The sequence below is a fragment of the Trichomonas vaginalis genome, chromosome II (assembly GCF_026262505.1).
Source record: "Trichomonas vaginalis G3 chromosome II, whole genome shotgun sequence".
Lineage (NCBI taxonomy): Eukaryota > Parabasalia > Trichomonadida > Trichomonadidae > Trichomonas > Trichomonas vaginalis.
In genome coordinates this window covers 1,802,404-1,825,646 of record NC_067204.1, presented here as the reverse complement: position 1 = coordinate 1,825,646, position 23,243 = coordinate 1,802,404, and the positions used below count along the sequence as shown (strand labels likewise).

At 34.5% G+C, this 23,243-nt stretch overlaps 16 protein-coding genes and 2 pseudogenes across 18 annotated transcripts, besides 2 other annotated features; 12 read left to right on the top strand and 6 right to left on the bottom strand.

The window, feature by feature from the left end:
- Positions 1-7,203: part of a mobile genetic element that runs on past the window's edge.
- TVAGG3_0468480 (organellar and viral DNA polymerase type B) lies at positions 222-1,203 on the top strand (the record flags this gene model as incomplete). The annotated part of the gene is made up of 1 exon (XM_051235390.1): positions 222-1,203. A coding segment is annotated over one exon (982 nt), but the record flags the coding sequence as incomplete, so codon positions are not given.
- On the bottom strand, positions 3,412-3,645 carry TVAGG3_0468470 (uncharacterized protein; the record flags this gene model as incomplete). The annotated part of the gene is made up of 1 exon (XM_051235389.1): positions 3,412-3,645. A coding segment is annotated over one exon (234 nt), but the record flags the coding sequence as incomplete, so codon positions are not given.
- TVAGG3_0468460 (uncharacterized protein) lies at positions 4,151-4,726 on the top strand (the record flags this gene model as incomplete). Its single annotated transcript, XM_051235388.1, has 1 exon — positions 4,151-4,726. A coding segment is annotated over one exon (576 nt), but the record flags the coding sequence as incomplete, so codon positions are not given.
- On the top strand, positions 4,940-5,725 carry TVAGG3_0468450 (uncharacterized protein; the record flags this gene model as incomplete). The annotated part of the gene is made up of 1 exon (XM_051235387.1): positions 4,940-5,725. The coding sequence occupies one exon, from the start codon at positions 4,940-4,942 to the stop codon at positions 5,723-5,725; it is 786 nt and encodes a 261-aa protein (XP_051093211.1).
- TVAGG3_0468440 (repellent protein 1 family) lies at positions 5,755-6,067 on the top strand (the record flags this gene model as incomplete). The annotated part of the gene is made up of 1 exon (XM_051235386.1): positions 5,755-6,067. A coding segment is annotated over one exon (313 nt), but the record flags the coding sequence as incomplete, so codon positions are not given.
- Positions 6,265-6,501, top strand: TVAGG3_0468430 (uncharacterized protein; the record flags this gene model as incomplete). The annotated part of the gene is made up of 1 exon (XM_051235385.1): positions 6,265-6,501. One exon carries the CDS (start codon positions 6,265-6,267, stop codon positions 6,499-6,501), a length of 237 nt encoding a protein of 78 aa, XP_051093209.1.
- TVAGG3_0468420 (uncharacterized protein) lies at positions 6,667-7,023 on the bottom strand (the record flags this gene model as incomplete). The annotated part of the gene is made up of 1 exon (XM_051235384.1): positions 6,667-7,023. One exon carries the CDS (start codon positions 7,021-7,023, stop codon positions 6,667-6,669), a length of 357 nt encoding a protein of 118 aa, XP_051093208.1.
- Positions 7,204-7,274: 71 nt separating the features above from the next.
- Positions 7,275-23,243: part of a mobile genetic element that runs on past the window's edge.
- TVAGG3_0468400 (protein of unknown function, DUF4107 family) lies at positions 7,606-8,106 on the bottom strand (the record flags this gene model as incomplete). Its single annotated transcript, XM_051235383.1, has 1 exon — positions 7,606-8,106. One exon carries the CDS (start codon positions 8,104-8,106, stop codon positions 7,606-7,608), a length of 501 nt encoding a protein of 166 aa, XP_051093207.1.
- On the top strand, positions 9,290-10,151 carry TVAGG3_0468390 (annotated as a pseudogene). The gene has a single exon. A coding segment is annotated over exon 1 (862 nt).
- On the top strand, positions 10,568-11,181 carry TVAGG3_0468380 (annotated as a pseudogene). Its single transcript has one exon. A coding segment is annotated over exon 1 (614 nt).
- TVAGG3_0468370 (uncharacterized protein) lies at positions 11,621-12,181 on the bottom strand (the record flags this gene model as incomplete). The annotated part of the gene is made up of 1 exon (XM_051235382.1): positions 11,621-12,181. One exon carries the CDS (start codon positions 12,179-12,181, stop codon positions 11,621-11,623), a length of 561 nt encoding a protein of 186 aa, XP_051093206.1.
- TVAGG3_0468360 (keratin-associated protein family) lies at positions 12,574-15,318 on the top strand (the record flags this gene model as incomplete). The annotated part of the gene is made up of 1 exon (XM_051235381.1): positions 12,574-15,318. One exon carries the CDS (start codon positions 12,574-12,576, stop codon positions 15,316-15,318), a length of 2,745 nt encoding a protein of 914 aa, XP_051093205.1.
- On the top strand, positions 15,359-16,083 carry TVAGG3_0468350 (integrase core domain containing protein family; the record flags this gene model as incomplete). Its single annotated transcript, XM_051235380.1, has 1 exon — positions 15,359-16,083. A coding segment is annotated over one exon (725 nt), but the record flags the coding sequence as incomplete, so codon positions are not given.
- On the top strand, positions 16,931-17,599 carry TVAGG3_0468340 (uncharacterized protein; the record flags this gene model as incomplete). The annotated part of the gene is made up of 1 exon (XM_051235379.1): positions 16,931-17,599. The coding sequence occupies one exon, from the start codon at positions 16,931-16,933 to the stop codon at positions 17,597-17,599; it is 669 nt and encodes a 222-aa protein (XP_051093203.1).
- Positions 17,863-18,327, bottom strand: TVAGG3_0468330 (uncharacterized protein; the record flags this gene model as incomplete). The annotated part of the gene is made up of 1 exon (XM_051235378.1): positions 17,863-18,327. One exon carries the CDS (start codon positions 18,325-18,327, stop codon positions 17,863-17,865), a length of 465 nt encoding a protein of 154 aa, XP_051093202.1.
- TVAGG3_0468320 (organellar and viral DNA polymerase type B) lies at positions 18,697-19,530 on the top strand (the record flags this gene model as incomplete). The annotated part of the gene is made up of 1 exon (XM_051235377.1): positions 18,697-19,530. A coding segment is annotated over one exon (834 nt), but the record flags the coding sequence as incomplete, so codon positions are not given.
- TVAGG3_0468310 (organellar and viral DNA polymerase type B) lies at positions 19,792-22,206 on the top strand (the record flags this gene model as incomplete). The annotated part of the gene is made up of 1 exon (XM_001287750.2): positions 19,792-22,206. The coding sequence occupies one exon, from the start codon at positions 19,792-19,794 to the stop codon at positions 22,204-22,206; it is 2,415 nt and encodes an 804-aa protein (XP_001287751.2).
- On the bottom strand, positions 22,377-23,234 carry TVAGG3_0468300 (uncharacterized protein; the record flags this gene model as incomplete). Its single annotated transcript, XM_001316339.1, has 1 exon — positions 22,377-23,234. The coding sequence occupies one exon, from the start codon at positions 23,232-23,234 to the stop codon at positions 22,377-22,379; it is 858 nt and encodes a 285-aa protein (XP_001316374.1).

Here is a 23,243-nt window from a genome sequence, read left to right as displayed (position 1 = left end):
TGCAAATAACTGGCTTATATAAAGGAAGGGCAATTATTATAAAAGACTCTTACAGTGTTATAAATAAGAAGCTTAAACTATTTCCTGCTATGTTTAACTTACAAACAGGACCGAAAGAAGTATTTCCATACAACTACTACAGCAGTACTTTGTTAGCAAATGACAACAGAACTGGTGTCATTTCTGAAGCATGTAAGTTTGTAAAAGATATTGATACATTCATGAAAAACATAGATTCCATCAAAGGTTGCAGAATAGATGAGAACCACTTCGACTTAGAAAAGTATAGCACATTTTATTGCAAACAAGATGTAAGAATTTTAAGAGAAGGTTTTGTTAAGTTCCGCAATGACATATTGAAAGAGTTTGATTTAAACGTATATGACTACGTTAGTATTTGTTCTATTGCTAACAAATTGTTTGAGAACAGAGTGTACTTCCCGAATGGAAATTTATATGACCTCTCAAATAAACCAAGAGAATTTATTTCACGCTGTATTCAAGGTGGAAGATGTATGCTGTCAGATAACATGAAACAAAAGAGCGAAAAGAAACTCATTGCTGACTTCGACGCTGTTTCATTATATCCATCAGCTATAGCAAGACTTTATACTTTAGAAGGAATTCCAAAAGTATTGAAGGATGAGATGTTAAGCACAGAGTATCTCATGAGACATTTATTCGATGACGACCAAAAGGAACCCATTGGTGAAAAGTTTATGTCTGGCTTCTTTGTTCTCATTAAGATAACAGAGATTGGAATACATAGACACTTTCCTTTAATAGTTTGTGACCCTGAACTAAATCCAGAACTTAACGTTCCCAGAAGTTCAAACACTTGCTGTTTAATGTATGTTGACCATATAACATTACAAGACCTCATAAAATATCAAGGTGTCAAATGTGAAGTGTTGCAAGGATACTATTACGATGGAAACAGAGATATTAGAATAAGAGATGAAGTAAAGAAGTTGTTTGAGTTAAGGTTAAAGTATAAGAAAGAAGGAAATCCTTTGCAAGAAAATATAAAGCTCATTCTGAACAGTATTTATGGCAAAACTATTCTATCTCCTATTGAGTCAAAAATAACCATAGTAAATGACAAAGATGCTATAAGATATGCCATCAGAAACTACAACCATATAGTGAAGTTCGAAGGTTTGGATGGTTCAGATAAAACTATTTTCAAGCTAACGAAAAGCATTTGCAGACACTTTAACTTCTGTCCACTTGGTGTTAACATTCTGTCTATGTCGAAGAGAATAATGTGTGAAGTATTCTGTACTGCTGAAGATATGGGTCTTCAAATATTTTACCAGGACTGCGATAGCATGCATATTTTCAATGAAGACATCCCACTGTTAGCTCAGGAATTTCAGAAGAGATACGGTAGAGAACTTATTGGTAAAACATTAGGTCAGTTCCATTCTGACTTCGCAGAAATAACACCTGGAAAACAAAGTTTAGCATACAAGTCAATATTTTGTGGAAAGAAGACTTACATAGACTTACTCACGAACGATTTAAATGAAGTTGCATTCATGCACGTTGTAAAGGTGTAAAACAAGACGTTCTTGCTTTAACAGCTAATGAAATGTTTCCTGAAGCTATACAATGCTATTACAATGAAGATAAGAACATTCACATACCTGTTGGAACATATGACAAAGACTCTGAGTTCAGTTTAATGAAACTTTACAAAGCACTTCATGATGGTCAAGAGATTGGATTTGACTTATGTAAGTCTTCTAGTCCTTGCTTTGCTGAAAAGTTTAACTTCTCAATAACGACTAAAACAAGCTTTATTCGTAAGTTGAAGTTCTGAGGTCATTTATTTTTGTCAGCAGTGAGACCATTCATGATAAAAATAATGAGGTCATATATTTTTGTCATTTATGTATAACCATTGTCTCTCTTAAACTTTGCAATAGACAGCTTTGTTCTTCTTCCTTCTACATCTGTAATGTTTATATAATCTTTGCTATACTGTCTTAAGACATTCATTCGTCTGTATTGAGTTCCCATGAAATAGTAAAAGACATCTTCACTTGGGACATAGTAGTAATTTTCTAGAGTAAATTTAGAGTATTGTATAATTTCAACAGCATCTTCAGGAAGAGTGTCTACAATGTCAAACCAATAGCCATTCGAACCAGAAATATTTCTCATGTTTTGTCTTCTCGACACCCACCTTAAGTTTGAGATATGAAAGTCTCCTCTGTCTCTGTTTATATGGTCTACTTCTCGAAGTCCTTCAGGATTCGGTATAAATTGATTTGCAACAATTTTATGCTTAAAGAGTTTATGTTTGTTTAAATAAACACAAATATAACCATCACCGTTGTCAAACTCACTTACAACTCTTTTGTTACTTATGCGCCTAATTGGATATGGGTACTCTGAAAAGATTTCATAGTCATTGTCATGTTCGAGTGTTTGCCAATGTCCTTCACCTTCCATGCCTTTCACTCAAATAAAAATTTTCAGAAAAAATAAAACTAGCGTAGATTTTACAATACTGCGATGGTAGAGTTTAAGAGTTGTGCTTCAATGTAGAGACAGTCCTTATGGTCTGGAGGTAAGAACACTGGGCAGTTATGGTCATGAGTGGAGAACATGTCTATCCAAAACTCACGATTGAAGCCAGTTAATTTATAGTATTTAGGGTTAGGAAGTGGTGAAGTTCTTGTATGACCAATGAACTCATTTTCAACTCCCTTACTTAAGTTTGAAAAAATAGCTTGCTTTCTATCCCAAATGCCAGGTGTTACAATCTTTGAAAATTCATTTTTCCTCGGAAGCATTGCATCATAATTGAAAACATTCTTGAAATCATCACTTGGTTCAGAGATTTGAAATCTTATACGTAATGGATTTTCTTTCTCTTTAGCTACTTCATTGAATGGTGAAATATAACAAACTGACAGTCATGTGTTCCATCTTCATTTTCATTAAATTCATAATGAAAGTCTATAAGTTGTGGCTGACTACCTTCTTCTTTCAGTTGTGCAAGAAACTCACGTAAAGGCTGTAAAGTTTGTACTTCAATGTTAAACTTTTTCTCGAAATCTCATTAAATAAATCATACATTGTTGCAATTTGTATCGTCTTTAAAGTATTTGTATATGTGAATGTTTTGGGCGCTTAAAGACTGTTCGTCATTTTCTATCTCGACTTGAAGTATAAAGTCAACCTTTCTGAAAGCACGTGTTATATACATATGTTATGCCAATGTACTTCTCTTCATTTATGTTCACAATCCAGTCTGTTGGAAACTTAAACGTTACTCTGTTCCCCTTTATTTTGACGTCAGGGTTTTCACTACTGAACGCAACAGATAAAGGTATTTGTCTATACATTTAATTCGGATAAAAATAAACCATTTACTCTTTCTTTGCTTCAGCTTCTTCTAGCTTTTGCTTCAGCTTCTTCTCTAGCTTTCTTCGCCAGTAGTCTTGGGTTCTTTTGTCTTCCAGCAGCTAATGCAGCAAGTTGTTTTTCACTAAGTTTTCTCTTTGGTCTCTCTGGCTTTTGTTCTTGTTTTTGTTCCTTCAGTTCGGATAAAATTTGCTCACGAATTTCTTTCTTCAATGCTTCAACATCTATGACCCCTTGGGTCTTGTCCGTAGGGCTTGTCTGAGTCATTTGACTGCAGATAAAAAACAAAATTAAAACTTTAACCGATGTAAAATGAGCTTGTCAAAATCAGAGCGAGAGTCTATTATATTAAATGACGCAAGAGGAATACAACATCCTTTCTATTACGTAAGTCAGAGTAAAGATGGTAAAATATACGTAAGAAAAAGAAAGGTTCCATTAGCGAATGCAGAAAGCGACAACATTAAGGTGCATGGCAAGGGTGAAGTCACGAAGCCCATATAAAACCTTCTATTCAAACTGAAAAGTCAATAGAACAGAAGAAAAGAAGCCAGATGTACTTTCAATAACGAACCAAGAGCTTATTGCAAAGTTCGTGAATTTCATTGAAAAACAAACCGAGTCAAAGAATCCTGACCCGCCAGTGAAAGAAGTTGAGACAAAAGAGAATGTACAGTTCATTGAAAATGTCAAGAAACAACTTCCACCACGAATGCCAAGAAGAAGAGTGAGAATAATGAAGTAAATAGATATTTTTATCTGAAGTAAATACATGCAGAACGAACAGCTAAACGAATTTACTCCAGCAGAGCATATTCATCAGATTCGCTCATATTTCGATATCATAGACAATGCAGTTCAAATTGGTGACACTAATAGAAAATATTCTGACGCAAAGATTCCATCACAACCTGGAACTGCTAAAGATAACACATGGGTAACATTCAATCTCTCACCTCCTGGTGAAAATATGTTGGACCTTTACAATACATTCATTACGTATAAAATGGAAGGTCAATTTATTGTAGATAAAGAAATTGGTTCAGGTTCCAATAAAACAAACCCACCAGGATTTTGGATTGGTTTCGATGACGCTTTCTATGCAGTTGCTGGATATCAAATCCTTGCAAATGGTCGTATCGTATATTCTCAAGACAACGCAAGAGAAGAAGCATATATAACTTCAAACTCACAAACTACCGAACAAATAAAGAAAGTAGATGTTTTCTCAAAGACTCGACATGAAGATGTATGGAGTCATTCGGGAACATGCAGAACAGGACAAATTGTTAGTGGTCCAATTACAGCAGGAAAATCATTTGATTTTAAGCTTCGTTTAAGAATTCCTGTTAGAAGATTCCTTCCATTAGAAGCTATTCGATTTATTCCAGCTTTTGCAGGAAACATTCAGCTTAAAGTAAAGTTCAGTAGCGACGCCTTACAATGCACATCTATATCTGTAAATGATATCATTGCTTTCAATCCAACTCTTAAAGTTGCATTTGCTTCAGATTCAAATCCACCGACAAATAAATTTGTTCCATGGAATGAACCATTCACTATGATAACGAAGGCAGTAGAAGCTAGTGGAACAGTTACTATTACAACTGTAACCCAGCAACTATTTCGAACAAAGATGGATTTTAATGAATGTTTCATTCATCCAAAGTCATTCTCTTTAGACCCTAACATTTATACAGAACTTGTAGAACATTATACAAACGAGGCTTTATGTTTTCCTGTTAAAGTTATGGATTGGATTCCTATGGACGGTTCATTCTCAAAGAATACAGATAGTTCAAGTGCAACATTTACAGCAGCTTATACGCCTATTAATGTTAAAAGTATTTGGGCACTATTTAGAAAGAAAGACAACTATTATGTTAATTTTGAGAACCCTAAGTTTAAATATCTTCAGCTTTCCATGGGAGCTTATGGAAATATGCCTGCAGAACCTGAAAAATCATATGGACCTGTATTTTATGAAATGGTTGCGAACGCTTGCAATACAAACAATGATATGATAGGATTTAATGAAGATGTTATGAGGTCATTGGTGGATGATGGTAGTGTGGAACATAAATGGGATAGCTATGACAACACACATTTCTTATGTGGTTTTCCAACAGAAGTGGACTTTTGCTTCCAGCAAGGTCAAACATCTACTGCTCCAATAACATACAAATTGTCTGTTAAAGGACCTATTGAACTAGCAACTGAAAATGTACCAAAGCCACTTATTGGATTTATGAGGGATTGTTGCTTTGCCATTCAGGTGCGTGCTAATGGAATCCCAATAATAAGATTAGATGACTATAACTTAGCTACGGACGACAGTGAGGAATAAAGGATGAACGTTTATTTTAAAGCTTATAAATGAGTTCTTCATCAAGCTCTCGTGAACCTTCACCATCTATGAAACAAACTTTACCAAACGATTATGGAGCACCTATTGAATATTTCTTACGAGCTGCACAATGGCAAAGAGCAGTCTCACCAAGGTTAGGTGTTCCACCAGCTCCTGTCAAAAATAGCATTTGGTCAAGTCCTTATATAAGATATGGTCTCCCACTAGGTTTGCTAGCTACAGCAGGAGCAGTTATGATGTTGAAAAGAAATAAAGCAAATGTTGTAAATAATACTGAAGTAGCTGAAGTTAAACAAACTCCAACACCTTCACAAGCAAAACCAACGCCTTCACAAACAACACCTTCAATGACTCCTGAACCTATGGAAGTACAAACTCCTGTTCAAAAGTCAACTCCTAAACCGACTCCAACATTTAAACCAGAACCTACTCCTCAAATAAATCGTAAAACTCCTGCGTTTCCTTACTGAAAAAATAACGTTATTTTTATTTAATATTAAAATTTTTATTTGATTGAAATGACGACTAAAGTCACTGAAGCAATGAAACAAAAGTTTTTGGTAGAATACATTAAATCAGGAACTATTCCAGAAGGTTTTTACATTCATACTATGAAGGATGGTAGAGTTCAGTTTAGAAAGATAAAGCAACCATTAGATAAAGAAGGAATTTTGAGAAAGATTAAACTTCATGAGGACAACATTGCTAAACTTAGGAAGAAGTTAGAAGAGTTGGAGAAAGGAAGAGAGTTATAAAGCAATGAATTCAACAGGGTGAAAAAACAGGTGAAAAAAGAGGTGAGATCTCACCACTTCACCTAAATTTATTTTTGTGCTATGTTTTCATACGTGTGAGGGTGGTGATATTATTAATTTTTAAGTTTATTTTTATATAAATGACAGAACAAAAATAAAGCATATCTACTCAACAGGAATGAGACCCTTACTGACTATGTATTCGTTTAATGCTTGATGAAAACAATGGTACATATTATCGTATGGGTATACACAACGTCTGTTTCCATCGTCGTCGTATATGTAGAGCTCAAATCCAGTCCAACCTTCTTTTGTACAATATGTAGCTTTATTTAAGTATGCATTTATGTAGATAAGGCAATTTTCTTCATCGCTCCAGAAATAATTTTTGTTCTTTGTTGAAATAGTTTTCGTTCCTCTGCGACCATAAGGAATGTATGCAATGAACTTTGCGTCATAAGGGATTGTAATATATTCAGGGTTTCTTTCATCGTCAATGGGTTTGTCTTTGTTAAAATGCATGTTTCTCAGTTTTACTTGAGTTTTGAATAGTTCACGGAAACGTTCTGGGAAAGAGTCATAGTAAATGTAGTCAGACAGTCTTTGTAATGAAATAAAAATTTTAAAAAAATAAAAATAAGGTTATTTTTATTTAGTGAGGATGGTAGGGAATTCGTTAGTGAAGTCATTAGTGAAGTCATTTATGTGTCAAAACCGCTAAGTGGTGTACGGAGGCGCGCAGTGCCTCAGTACACAACTTAGTCTTACTAACTATGAAACACGTTTACCGTTTGTATCGTATGCTTGTATAAACTTTCCATTCTTCATTCCTTCATAAACGCTCAAACTAACTTTACCCTTTCTCCCTCGTATCTGATAGAATGTATTTTCACGAGGAACGAAGAACAAATTCTTGAACTCATGACCGTTGTAGTTTGTTATCTCAATAGTTTTCGTCATTTATATAAAAATAAAATAAAAAATAAACTTAAAAATTAATGATATCACCACCCTCACACGTATGAAAAACATAGCACAAAAATAAATTTAGGGTAGATGGTTAGATCTAACCCGATTTCTAACCTCTTTTCTACCCTGTTGAATTCATTGCTTTATAACTCTCTTCCTTGGTTTCTTTTTAGTTGCTTTCTTTACGTCCGTCTCCAACTTGACTGTCTTTCTTCTTCGGCCGTAATGATACCAGTTACTTCCACCAGTCAATGGGTCAAATGGTCTTTCGTAAGGGTTTCCATACATTCCATAAGGTCCGTATGGATAAACCGCTGGTGGAGAAGAAACATTTTCTTTAGTTCCATCGACTCTATTTAAATGCATTGTTTCACCTTTCATCTGGTCATTAAAGTCTTTTGCGTGTTTTGCAAACTCATCGTCCTTTCCTAAAGCATTTTCTGACTCAGTCGCAACCAAATTGGATGCTTTATTTATGAGCCCTATTTTATTTAATCTTAACTTCTTTGCAACCCAGCCTCCAATCTTCCCTTTATTTGCATCTAATGTCTTCGAAACCCTTCCTCCACTCATTTTATTTACTGCGTCATAAGCTCCAAGTGCTTTTGCTCCAAATACTAATGCTTTTGTTCCCATTGCGCCTAAAGCTGCCCAAGCTACCATTTACACCATATTAAAATCATCTCTCTTCAATATTATCTCATAAAAGTTCTCGTTACTGGAGAAAGTCAATGAAACATAAGTGTTCTCACGGGCTTCGCCCTCACCGCTTTGCGGTCTATCTAACTTATTTCTTATATCATCTATACGCTTCAAAATGTCTGAACAATTGCTAACATCTTCTACAACAGTTATTTCATCATGAATGACCTTCAAGAACAAGCCCATTTAATATGCAATTAAAATCATTTCAATAATGAGTCCATCCTTTCCATCTTTAGGTAGCACAACATCTTTCATTGAAGAAGGTTCAACAAGTCTTATGTTAAACTTACTGACAAAGTTTGTTATACTATAATGCTTCGGCGGCGAATACATGTAGTTTGAAAGACATAATATAGATTCTTCAGCAAATTCACTTATACTGGATTTTATAACAATGTTCTCACGAGACCAAATGCCACCAATTGACAATCTTGTAAGCAATCCTGCTGAACCTTCAACTGTAAACGTCGATGGTAACATTCCACGAAGGTCATCTATTGACATCGTTGAGTCACTGTATTTAAAGATTTTCTTAAAGCAATCGTCATTATCTAACCATGCAATAGCTTTGAAGTTTTCATTCGAATATACATCTGCTTCATTAAATGTAAAACCTGACTTCTTTGCAGAGACGACTTTAAAATCTATTGAGTTTGTTTCAAAATTATATGCTATGGTAACTTCTGAAGGTAATGGATGTCCTTCCGCAGTCAGTTGTTCTCTCACTACCGTTTGAAGCTTTGTATTAAAAACTTTCATGTCATCTCCTGTATCTAAGTTCACATACACAGCAACAGGGAAACTATCTTGCTTCTTTGTTTCATCATTATATCTCAAAACATTAAAGTTCTTCAATAATATTGTTCTTCCTGCTGGAATACTTCGAACCTGTCTGATTTCAATAGCTTTCTCACCTCCTACATACTCTACCCAGTGTCTTGGATATTCATAAGTATACTGACTTTCTTGAATTTTGGTTGGTTTCATCATAACATGTTCATAGTATATCTTTATACTCTTGTCAGTTAGACTCGGTGCTATGTTCTGAATATTTCTGACTTGCATTTTTAATGGAGATAAAATGAAGCATTTAATACATGACGTAGATGAAGACATGAATGAAACTACAGACAAACTTAACTCTTCTCTTATTCTTCCTTTCAGCAAAGATTATGAATTCTGTTCAAATGGTGTGTATTTCTATTGTGGAAAGATGGGTTCAGGTAAGACATTTAATTTAATTCGTCATATACTCATAACAGAGCGTTTAGGAAACGACTCTTACTATGACCAAATCATTATATCAGCAACTTCAGACTCTATGGATTCAACAGCGAAAACATTTATGTCAAAAGTTCAAGCCTCTGTCGTTAAAGTTCCAGACAGTGAACTCATTGAATTTCTTCAACGTTACATTCGACGTAAGAGGAAATATTATGCCATCGTTGAATTTATACAGTCAGGAATGCAAAAGACTTCTGAGGAGATGGAAAGAATTATTGACAAACACCACTTACGTCAATACTCAGGAGTTTACGATATGAAACGACTTACAAACTACATTCTGTCAAAACTTTCAAAATACCCCTTCAAAAAATATCCTTCAAACACTCTGCTCGTTTGCGACGACTTCGCTGGTAAAGGTTTAGTGTCAAAACCAGACTCACCATTAGCTAACATCATTACTAAAGTCAGACATTACCACTTAACTGTAGCAATACTTATGCAAACATGGAGGTTTTTAGCTTTAAACATAAAACGTCTCATAACTGACTTCGTTATCTTTCAAGGTTTCTCACGTTATGATATTGAACTCATTTGGAAACAGTCAGGTATAACATTACCTTTTGAAGAAATTTGGGAAGCATATAAGTCTCTCATCTCTCCTCGTTCATACCTTGAGATTCATATCATGACTAATACCATTAAAGTCAAAAATATTCCATGGGAACGACCAACATTGTTTTAAAGTTTAACCTTCAATTGACTGATGGTAAACAAATTCCATGCATCTCTGTCGCCATTTCTGTTAATATTTTTGCTGTCATTCATATCATCCACTTCCCCATCCGTTAGCTTTTGAGGATATGCGTTAGAATAGCTGTTCTTAAATGAAGGCTTTTCACCTTTGAGAGCATAAACTCTATAACTTTCTGCATACTTTATGTTTGAACCTCCTGAGCCATCATTGACATAAATTTTTATAGGCTTCCACCCTTTGTTCATGTTCCTGCTTCTTCCCTTAGCTCTTTTGTTCAGTAGTTCTACATCTTTATACACAGCACCTGTCTCAGTGAATTCAACAATATTTTCATTCGTTAGCTTTACATTCAAACCCTTGTCGAGTATATTGTTCATTTCATACATATAAAAGGTTTTTATTCTATATGAAATGAGAAGCAAATCCATCTTAGCTGGTGCCGTTAATGTTCCAATTGAACCAACATCAAATGTTGACTCACGAACGACAAACAATATTGTCATAAAGAACTATAGTTCGGAGTGTTTGAAAAAAAAGAACCAGATCTTAAGTCGGTGAATTTAAACACAGCTTCAAACGCTAACGCTACATCAGATGTTAAGTTAGAGTATCCACCACTGGACCAAATTCTTTCAAGAGAAGCCAACGACAATCCTTACACAAATGTTCAAACAAATCCTTCAGATAACGTAGACCATTACCTTCTTCAGTTATACCAAACAATTTTACTCAAAGACGATAAGAAGCTTTTGACAAATCTTATAAGTAAGAACCAAATAATTCTAACAAAGGAGGACCTTGAAAATGTTATATCACGAATAACAGGAAAGCAATGTGTCATTGACTATCTCGACCCTGAAATCGAATGCTGTGGTCAAACTCCACTATTCATGAAAATAGGTAACATCCGCATCATTGAAACACCAGGAACTACAGGAGTTGAGTTTAAGTATAGATATTCGAACGAGTATACAAAACTATCTCCTGACTATAAGCTTTGTTTGAAATATGTTTTAGTAAATTAAAGCAGTCAGGACCTTCGGTCTTGGCGCTTTGCGCCGTCAGTCAAAAAAATTTCAAGTTAGCAATTTGTAATATCTATCCAAAACTTCTTCAACAGTATCGAACTCATCTTCATAATGCAAACCTAATCTTATTGACTTGGTGCAGTTTTCACTAACACAATATTTTTCTGTTCTCTTGACTGACATAACTAACTCATTTGTTTCATCAAACAGCAACAACCAAAGTTCATGACCTAATACATAACATTCATACTTTATATTTTTAGCTCTGAGTTCTCTTGTAAGCTGTTGCATTTAATATTTTCTAAAAAGTCAACTTCAACAGTCATTCGCACTGGTGCCTTCAGTTCTACAGGCTCTCCTTGAAAGTCAACAAGTCTGAATTGCATATCTTTCAAATTATGAGGACTAATGCGAACCCATTTACCTAAATGAGTTGCTATGACAGGAACGTTTGGAATGAACAGAAAGACTTATATTCTACTGAACCTTTACTATTAACTCCTGAAATACCTGTGACATTAGCTATTTTAGACTCAATGTACAAACAATTGCCATAACATACGTATGGAACAGATTTCATCTCAATTGTTTTGTCAACACTTTTCAAAGGAAATGTCATATGGTATGCTCCCAGAAGCAATTGAACTCTATGACTCATTCTTGGTATCTTAAACTCTTTCGCATAACTGAACTTCAATGTTCCCTCAGAAGAGAGTTCGACATCTATGTTGTCAATAGTTTCTTCATTTATGAGAGTATCTATGACTCCAGCAATTTTATCTATTCTGTACTCGGCTCTGTTAGGAAATGTTATAACACTTCTTTTGTCATCTATTTCAATCTCTATGAAATCTGTTTCATCTGTTATGACAAAAGTTGCGATAGTATTGAAGTCAACAACTCTGAAAGCAAGTGCTTCATTCTGAAGACCTAAGTTTGTTTGTAGCTTTACTATTCCGTATTCATTTGGGTCTGTACTTTGCAAATAGAACAACATTTTATTCTCATTAAAATATGACTATTGCTGCATATGCGTATGAAACAAATGAAGCAAGAAGAGCACTTGAACTAGTAAACGAAAACTCAACTTTAACAATTGAAGGCCATGATTTAGTCATTGACGATGGAAAAACTAAAAAAGTCATTGATTTCGATACTTTTAACACGTATGACCCATTCATTACAACAAGCAAGGTTCCTATCATAAATGATGGAACGGTGCAATATATAAATTCTACAGTAGATGCCTCATTAGTGAAAGTACTGAATGTTCTCATTGAATTGTTAAAGAGCTTTCGATTTGACGACAACATTAAATGCCTAAAGAATTTAGTCATGAATGAGAAACAAATTCTCGGCGTTGCTGGTAGCAGTAATGATGTACACCTTATGACATTAGAATATTATAACGAACATAAAGATGAACTGAAAGGAGAGAAGGGTGACACTGGAGCTCAAGGACCACAAGGAATACAAGGAATACAAGGAATACAAGGACCTCAAGGCGAAAACAGTTTGGATGGTGAAGATGGAAAGGATGGAAAAACTGCTAAATCATGGATATGGAACCTTATAAATACTGGTTTAACAGCTGCTTCATATGGAGTTCTTCAATACCAAATCGGAAAGATATGGGCAGTACTTGGTGAAGAAGCTTTAGATGACGTTAAAAGTGCTTTGAACTTCATTTCAAATGGTTCGGATACTATTAAAACTTTATCTGGTTGGATGCAAGAAACAAGGAGTCAAATAGATACCGTAAGACGTATAGCAAACAATGCACGTACAGGATTGGATACTTTACGAGAAGCACAAAATACACTAAAGGAAGCAAATGATATTCTTGGCTCAGTATCAGACATGCATGAAGATTGGCTTAAAGGTATTGACAAATCTTTAAAAAATCACAGTCAGTCTATTGCTGACTACAAGAAAAGTATAGATTTTTTACATAGTGCTATGGACGTACATTATGGAAGCATAAGGAACTTACTTAATGCTAACAATAACTTACCAGGAACTATTAAAGCATTTATAAAGTCCTTTGTAAAACCTGGTGCTCTAGCATTTAGGTCTTTGAGCGCAAGAGCATTGAAGTCAAGAGATGCAGAAACTCCAACAGAACCTACAGAAGGAACTGAAACAACAGAAACTCCAGAAGAACCACCAAAACCAACAGCTAATGAAATATTGTTCGAATATTTTCCAAGGTACTCTGTTCTCATTGCATACATTCAAGAAATACTTAAGAAAGCAGACTTGACTTTAGGAGATGATGAAAGTTCTGTATATCTTTCGTTCCAGTTTCAAATAGCAGAACTTTTGAGACAGATATGCTTAATGTATGACAACATCTCTGATTTCACAAGATATGACGACGACCATGACCCCGAACACGGTGAAGAAGAAGTTTTACAAACATCCATTAAGACAGGAAAGGTTTTAACTCAAAGTCTCATTATTGACACCAAAGATGGCGAAGTGGACGTTCTTCAAGAGCTGAAGAAAAATACTTCTTCGGGAGGTGGTGGTAGGCATGAACTTGAAATAAATGAGATAGAAGAGAAATTAGCCGAAAAAGCAGATAAAAACCATGTTCATTATATAAGTTCAGACGAACAGATTATAACGGACTACCACGGATATTTAACACAGGATGAACAAATAAGCACTGAAGATGTTAATGAAAGAAGATATAAATTCATTCGTGCTAAAGGTTATGACATACGCTGTACTGTACAGTATGACACAGGTAAAGCACCAGAAGCATTTGGTTATAACGATGAAATTTATGCTTCTAGTTTCTCTGTTAACGGTGTATTAGTTGAACCAAGATTTACTTTGAGAGTTAAGGCAAAAATAACTTTTGAAGATGCTATTAAAAGTAAAGCCAGCAAAGATGAACTTGAAGCAATGAACAAAGTTTTGAAATCTCATAAACACAATATCTCCGATATAAATGAACTTCAAGCTACATTAAATAGTAAAGCTGACAAAGAACATACACATAAATCCCTCACTACTGTTAGAGCAGACGACATAATATTGAACTATTATTTGGGTTCAAGTGCACCTTTAGAGAATCCGAGTACAAGCGTAAAAGATACACTAAACAATTTAGATAACAGATGTATGAACATTGAAGGTCATGCCAGAAACTTTGAAGCATACGAACTACCAGCAATGTTAGATAAGAAAGCTGACAAAGAACATACACATAAATCCTTCACTACTGTTAGAGCAGACGACATAATATTGAACTATTATTTGGGTTCAAGTGCACCTTTAGAGAATCCGAGTACAAGCGTAAAAGATACACTAAACAATTTAGATAACAGATGTATGAACATTGAAGGTCATGCCAGAAACTTTGAAGCATATGAACTACCAGCAATGTTAGATAAGAAAGCCGACAAAACTTATGTAGATGAAAATTATGCAAAGAAGTCGGAAGTAAATGCTGCGCTTAATGGAAAAGCCGATAAAGAGCACGTGCATGAAGAATTTCAAACAATCAGGATTAAAGAAATTAAGGCATGCATCGAAATAGTAACAAAAACAGGAAGAAACGGTGCAACTGTACATGAACAAAGAATTTATCCTCCTACTTTTCCTAATGGTTTAATAACAAACAATATAAATATTGTAGAAGGCAATAAAGCTATAAACGTTAAACATGAACTTCTAACAATGAAGGCCCAGATTGTTCAAACCATATATCCTGTTGGTTCTATTTATACGTCAATGAATTCAACAAATCCAGCAACAGTTTTAGGTTTTGGTACGTGGAAGCAGATTGTAGATAAATTCTTATACTGTGCTAAATATTCAAAGCAAACAGGAGGTTCGAAGAAAATTAAAGAAGCAAACTTACCTGCGCACACTCATACAGGAACGACAAACTTTTCTGGCGACCATAGCCACTCATTAAGAGACCACCCATTATACAACTCAGAGTATGAAGCTGGCAATGACGTTTTATCTCCATCTTATAACAATTCAGCAAAAAAGATTTTTCGACCAACTGAACCGGGAGGTAATCATTCACACACTTTCACAACAAATCCAACAGGCTCGGGTGCAGATTATATGCCACCTTTTGTGACTATATTCGCATGGTACCGCGTTCAATGAACGCGCTTTAGCCTAGAATAAAATCTTTAACTTTACATAAATGAGCTTGAAAGAAGTATTCGAACAACATCCATGGAGGTCATTTAAGAAATTCAATGAAGCTGCAAAGAGTTGGGGATTTACTAACAGAGCTGAAGTGAAAAGGTTCTTTGACAAAAATGTTGTACATCAAACAAAAATAAACCCTTACGACTACTTTTTACCAATTTACTCCAACGCTCCTGACGCATACCAATTTGACACTCTCATTCAAAGCAGAAAAGGAGGACATAAACCATTCCTCATCTTCATTAATGTTAACACTCGCAAAGCATATGCATATCCAATGAGGAATAAAGGAACTCATGAAGTGTTAAGAGTTTTACAAAAGTTTGTAGCAGAACATAACCCAAGTACTTTAACATCAGACCAAGACAGTGCATACCTCAGTAATGAAATCACAGAATTTCTCATTAAGCATAACATAACTCACTACACTACTGAAGACCATAACCATAACATACTCGGCATCATAAACCGCTTCATAAGAACGCTCAGAGATTTAAACCAAGAGCGAGACTTTACCGAAGAAACAATGAAACATTTTCTCGAAGTATATAATTCCTCAACACATTCTACAACAGGACATACACCAAATTCAATGACACAACAACAAGAAGAAAAGTATATACAAAAGAAACGAAGTCAAACACAAAATATCAGAAATTCAACACAATTTACCCTCATTCCTGGTACAAAAGTTCGTGTAGTTCTTGACGACAAACCGTTGACAAAGAAACGTTTAAGGTTAAGTAGAAACTATTATATCGTAGACTCTACGCAAGGTAATGGATATCTTATAAAAGCTGCTGACGACTCTATTGCGTTTTACCCTCGTCACAAATTAGTTGAAAGTAGTAATGGCAAACTTGCTGAAACCATTGACGAAGCAAAGCGAGGAGTGGTTATTGAAATACTTGGCTATAACATAAACGATGACACTTATAAAGTAAGATATGAAGGAGGCGTTGAAGATGTTATACCATCTAAGAACTTGAGAGAGTCGAAGCCAACACATCTGGGACCATTAGAGCGGGAGTATTGGAAAGACAAAAATATGCCAGAAAGAATAAGAAAGTTCTTCTAAACTTTTTCGTTGGATGTAAATCAGACATGAACGAGAACAGTCATGATATTATTAATGGTACCATTTATTTTTGTCATAAATGTTTTCAGTGTCACCACGTCACCATGTCACCAGGTTAATTAACTTCTCTTAAAAATGATGACAACATGACATTTTGACAACAGTCCTGGAAATAAATTTTATCGTTAATGTTTACGTTAATGTTTACGTTAATGTTTCGTAAATGTTTTCATAAATGTTTTCAGTGTCACCACGTCACCATATCACCAGGTTAATTAACTTCTCTTAAAAATGATGACAACATGACATTTTGACAACAGTCCTGGAATCAAGAATGAAACAGCAATTATTTTGAAAGGACTTCAGGGAACAGGTAAAAACAGATTCACTGACATTATTTCTGAACTTCTCGCCGGTTATTCATGCAAAAACATTACCGAAATAGGTGAGCTAACGGGTAATTTCAATTCAGTAGTTGAGAATAAAATGTTTCTTGTACTTAATGAACTCAAGAATGTAGGTGAAGACAGACTCGCAAACTTCAACGCTTTGAAATCAATTATTACGGATAATGAGATTAGAATTAATGAAAAGAATCAACCCAGAAGAACTGCTCAGAACGTTGCAAACTTCATTTTCGTAACTAATAACGTTTACCCTGTCAAAATTGAAGTTGGAGACAGAAGATACGTAGTTTTAAGGGTTAATGGTAAATTTAAGGGTCAATTTGATTACTTTAAGAATTTGATGAATTCATGCACAAAGGAATTTTATGATAATTTACTGACGTATTTTATCAATTACGACATTTCATCATTTAATATACGAATCATTCCGATGACTGAAGCCAAACAAGATTTAATTGAATTATCAACAAATCCTTTAGATGTATGGATAAATACACATTATGATGAATTGTGTGCAGGAATGACGTGTAAAAATGCTCTATTCTGCAAACCATCAGACATGAAAGACAAAAACTTTCAAATGAGCATTAAAGATAAATGTGAAAGGAAACAGAGAAGAATAGATGGTAAACAGACGTGGTGTTATGTTTTGAAAGAAGAAATGAAAGGATTATATAAACAGGTTGAACCAAACGATAATGAGGATTCATTTACTGACGATGAAATACCTGTAAATGAAGCTTTATAAAGTATGATTTGAATTTATTTTTGCATTAATCCTGCTGTGTTGTCTAAATGTCATGTTGTCACACTTTTTAAAAGAAGTTAATTAACCAGGTGACACATGGTGACGTGGTTACACCTTCAGTTCTTCAAAAATAATTCATAAATGCCTTCCTCCTTTCGTACCTGTTGTCTAAATGTCATGTTGTCATCATTTTTAAGAGAAGTTAATTAACCTGGTGACATAGTGACGTGGTGACACCATCAGTTATTCAAAAATAAATTTTCTTATAAAGCTTCAGGGTCAATTTCTTCAACCATTTCACTTCCTTCGTCAATGTCAATAGAAGCTTCTTCAACCTTTGGTAAGAATTTCTGTATAACATCTTTGTTCGTTATTGTCTTCAGAGATGAAGGATAATATTTCACATTTGTTTCACCCTTCTTATATTCTTTCTGTTCGGAAAGATTTAAAGCAATACTGAAGAAGTCAACGTTAGAGTTCTTTATGACAGTATAATGAGTATCTTTGACATTCACGAAGAAACTCTTTTGTTTCAAAACTACTGCTAACTCTTGTGAAGTATAACGTTTGCGGTCAATGACGATAGCTAATGGTCTGACATACTGACCAAACTTAGATTCTTTCACAAACTTCTTGTTAAAGATAACATTAACATTTGAAGCATTATTGAACTCATTCTTGATGGCAGTAGCGAGAGCATTGTATGAAAAGAACTTGTAATCTTGCATGTGTTTTATTAAAATAAAAATATTAAATTATTTTGAAAATAACTTAAAAAATCTAATCTAATTTTTTCAAAAAATATTTTTTATTTCCTACTAAAGATGTATCGGAAGTTGTCTAAGTTAGAACACTCGGAAATAAAACAACTTCTTACAGAAGCTAATATAGATGTTGCAAAGCATTACGCAACAAACAAAAAAAGCACTCGCTGACATCCTCAATGACTATAATGGTGCAATAAGTTATGATAGAATTCATGAGTTCATAAAGCCGCAACGCGGCGAGGACGAAGTCCATGCAAGAGCATTTCCTTAAATGACGTTGCTATTGACTTATATCATAGACGTTCAGTACCTCATGAAGTAAGAAGAGAAATGTTTGACATAACAAATGCAAACGTTGGTGAAACAAGAAGAAGAGACGACACACTGAAACAACAGAGAAGAGAGATGTTTAAGAGCGCTATAGAACAAGTTCGCAAAGCTAACGATGTCCTTCGTTCCATTGACGACAAACCAAAAGAAGGTGAGAGATGGTTAAAGAAAGATGAAGAGAATAGGAAGAGAAATGTGAAGTCAGGCAATAGACTCATTGACTTTAACATCGAAGCTTTAGATGAACCAAACAGAGACTACTTACACAAACATTTCGTTAAGGTTTTCATGAGACTCTTAGAGAAAATTAAAATAAACTCACAACAGAGATGGATGGTATGTTATAAACTTGGTGGAAAGTATGAATGTTCTACGTTAAACCTCAATAATATTGGAACATTACTACATCAGCTCTTGAAGGAGAACTTTATATCAGAGATAGAAGCAAATGCTGCAGGTATTGTTGAAATGCACTATGACTTCTTCTTGACAAACATAAAGAATCTTACTGAAATAAAGATGTATGATTTAACAGAATATGAAGGCTTAACGATGTCAGATGTAAAGAAAGGCAAACCAAAAAAGAGACCATATAGAGATGAAAGCACACTGACAAATGACCAGAAAGCCATTTTGGAAGCTCTTAAGCAAACAGGAAACCCAGCACTTATAGAAAGCTTTTGGAAAGATAATGGTGAAAAGAAGTTTTATAAGAAGAGAAGCGGTCAGTTCTGGAAGTATCTTTGCACATTACCTATAAATCTTGAACGCTACCAAATCTTCAATGAACTGAACAAAAGAACTGCAACACTTATGACAGAAGACAATTGTTTCGTTTATGCTTGCATTCAGGCTGGAGTAAATGAAGAAACTATTGACCACATGAGAGAAGTCATTCGTGTTAGAGACTTTCCTCAAAGTAAAGTACAAGAAATTTCTGACGCAACAGGTATAGCATTTAATGTTACCATTGGTTACTTCAATGACTCAAGACATAATGAAATAAAGAGATACATACCAAAAGAATGTGAAACTGTTAGAACTATTGACTTACTTCTTGTTGAAGACCACTACATGCTAAATGAAAGATTACCAATGACAACATATTTTATCATAAATTATAAAGAAATTCTCAAAGCTTGTGGTGGAATGAACATTGAGAAACAGATGAAGATTTATACAAAGAGAGAGAACAAATATGTAGTTCGTTATGATAGAACAACACCGTCTATGGGATGTTATGAAAACATTGTGGGAGTGCAAATATTTCGAACCTATATTCTTATTGGAGAACTTTTCACATATACGACTGACTTATATAAACAGAACCTTGCACCATTTAAAGATTTGACATATGCTCCAAAGTATTGTGTACAACTGAAGAAGAAAGCCGAGTCAAAAGAAGTAAATAAAGCTAAATGTAAGTTCATTCCTGAGCACGTTTTCTTTGCTGACTTTGAGTGTAGCACTGATGGCTTTCATAAAGCTTTTAACATATGTTATGACAGTGAAGATAGTTCAGTGAGTGAAAGCATTTGGGGTCAGAACTGTGCAACAGAATTTTTGGAACGACTTCCTGACAAGAGTTTAATATATTTCCATAACCTCAGTTATGATATAAACTTCATCTTAAGACACATGACAGAAGTGAAAGGAACTCCCATCATTAAAGGTTCACGAACAATGCAAATAACTGGCTTATATAAAGGAAGGGCCATTATTATAAAAGACTCTTACAGTGTTATAAATAAGAAGCTTAAACTATTTCCTGAAATGTTTCATTTGCAGTGTGGTGAAAAGGAAGTATTTCCGTATCAATATTATTCAAGCTCTTTATTAGCAAATGACAACAGAACTGGTGTCATTTCTGAAGCGTGTAAGTTTATCCAGGATGTGGATACGTTCATGAAAAACATAGATTCCATCAAAGGTTGCAGAATAGATGAAAACCATTTCGATTTAGAAAAATATAGCACATTTTATTGCAAACAAGATGTAAGAATTTTAAGAGAAGGTTTTGTTAAGTTCCGCAATGATATATTAAAAGAATTTGATTTAAACGTTTATGACTACGTTAGTATTTGTTCTATTGCTAACAAATTGTTTGAGAACAGAGTGTACTTCCCGAATGGAAATCTTTATGACCTCTCAAATAAACCAAGAGAATTTATTTCGAGATGCATTCAAGGTGGAAGATGTATGCTGTCAGATAACATGAAACAAAAGAGCGAAAAGAAACTCATTGCTGATTTCGACGCTGTTTCATTATATCCATCAGCTATAGCAAGACTTTATACTTTAGAAGGAATTCCAAAAGTATTGAAGGATGAGATGTTAAGCACAGAGTATCTCATGAGACATTTATTCGATGACGACCAAAAGGAACCCATTGGTGAAAAGTTTATGTCTGGCTTCTTTGTTCTCATTAAGATAACAGAGATTGGAATACATAGACACTTTCCTTTAATAGTTTGTGACCCTGAACTAAATCCAGAACTTAACGTTCCCAGAAGTTCAAACACTTGCTGTTTAATGTATGTTGACCATATAACATTACAAGACCTCATAAAATATCAAGGTGACAAATGTGAAGTGTTGCAAGGATACTATTACGATGGAAACAGAGATATTAGAATAAGAGATGAAGTAAAGAAGTTGTTTGAGTTAAGGTTAAAGTATAAGAAAGAAGGAAATCCTTTGCAAGAAAATATAAAGCTCATTCTGAACAGTATTTATGGCAAAACTATTCTATCTCCTATTGAGTCAAAAATAACCATAGTAAATGACAAAGATGCTATAAGATATGCCATCAGAAACTACAACCATATAGTGAAGTTCGAAGGTTTGGATGGTTCAGATAAAACTATTTTCAAGCTAACGAAAAGCATTTGCAGACACTTTAACTTCTGTCCACTTGGTGTTAACATTCTGTCTATGTCGAAGAGAATAATGTGTGAAGTATTCTGTACTGCTGAAGATATGGGACTTCAAATATTTTACCAGGACTGTGATAGCATGCATATTTTCAATGAAGACATACCAAAGCTTGCAGCAGAGTTTAAGAAGAGATACGGTAGAGAACTTATAGGAAAGAACCTTGGTCAATTTCATTCTGACTTCGCAGAAATAACACCTGGAAAACAAAGTTTAGCTTACAAGTCAATATTTTGTGGAAAGAAGACCTACATAGACTTACTCACTAACGATTTAAATGAAGTTGCATTCCATGCACGTTGCAAAGGTGTCAAACAAGACGTCCTTGCTTTAACAGCAAATGAAATGTTTCCTGAAGCTATACAATGCTATTACAATGAAGATAAGAACATTCACATACCTGTTGGAACATATGACAAAGACTCTGAGTTCAGTTTAATGAAACTTTACAAAGCACTTCATGATGGTCAAGAGATTGGATTTGACTTATGTAAGTCTTCTAGTCCTTGCTTTGCTGAAAAGTTTAACTTCTCAATAACGACTAAAACAAGCTTTATTTGTAAGTTGAAGTTCTGAGGTCATTTATTTTTGTCAGCAATGAGGTCATGAATGAGGTCATGAATGAGGTCATTTATTTTTGTCAGCAATGAGGTCATGAATGAGGTCATGAATGAGGTCATTTATTTTTGTCAGCAATGAGGTCATGAATGAGGTCATGAATGATAAAAATAAAGCTAGCGTAGATTTTACAATACTGCGATGGTAGAGTTTAAGAGTTGTGCTTCAATGTAGAGACAGTCCTTATGGTCTGGAGGTAAGAACACTGGGCAGTTATGGTCATGAGTGGAGAACATGTCTATCCAAAACTCACGATTGAAGCCAGTTAATTTATAGTATTTAGGGTTAGGAAGTGGTGAAGTTCTTGTATGACCAATGAACTCATTTTCAACTCCCTTACTTAAGTTTGAATATAATATAGCTTGCTTTCTATCCCAAATGCCGGGTGTTACAATCTTTGAAAATTCATTTTTCCTCGGAAGCATTGCATCATAATTGAAAACATTCTTGAAATCATCACTTGGTTCAGAGATTTGAAATCTTATACGTAATGGATTTTCTTTCTTTTTAGCTACTTCATTGAATGGTGAATATATAACAAACTGACAGTCATGAGTTCCATCTTCATTTTCATTAAATTCATAATGAAAGTCTATAAGTTGTGGCCGACTACCTTCTTCTTTCAGTTGTGCAAGAAACTCACGTAAAGGCTGTAAAGTTTGTACTTCAATGTTGAACTTTTTCTCGAATATCTCATTAAATGAAATCATACATTGCAACAATGTTGTATCGTCTTTAAAGTATTTGTATATGTGAATGTTTTGGGCGCTTAAAGACTGTTCGTCATTTTCTATCTCGACTTGAAGTATAAAGTCAACCTTTCTGAAAGCATGTGTTATATACATATTTGTTATGCCAATGTACTTCTCTTCATTTATGTTCACAATCCAGTCTGTTGGAAACTTAAACGTTACTCTGTTCCCCTTTATTTTGACGTCAGGGTTTTCACTACTGAACGCAACAGATAAAGGTATTTGTCTATACATTTAATTTGG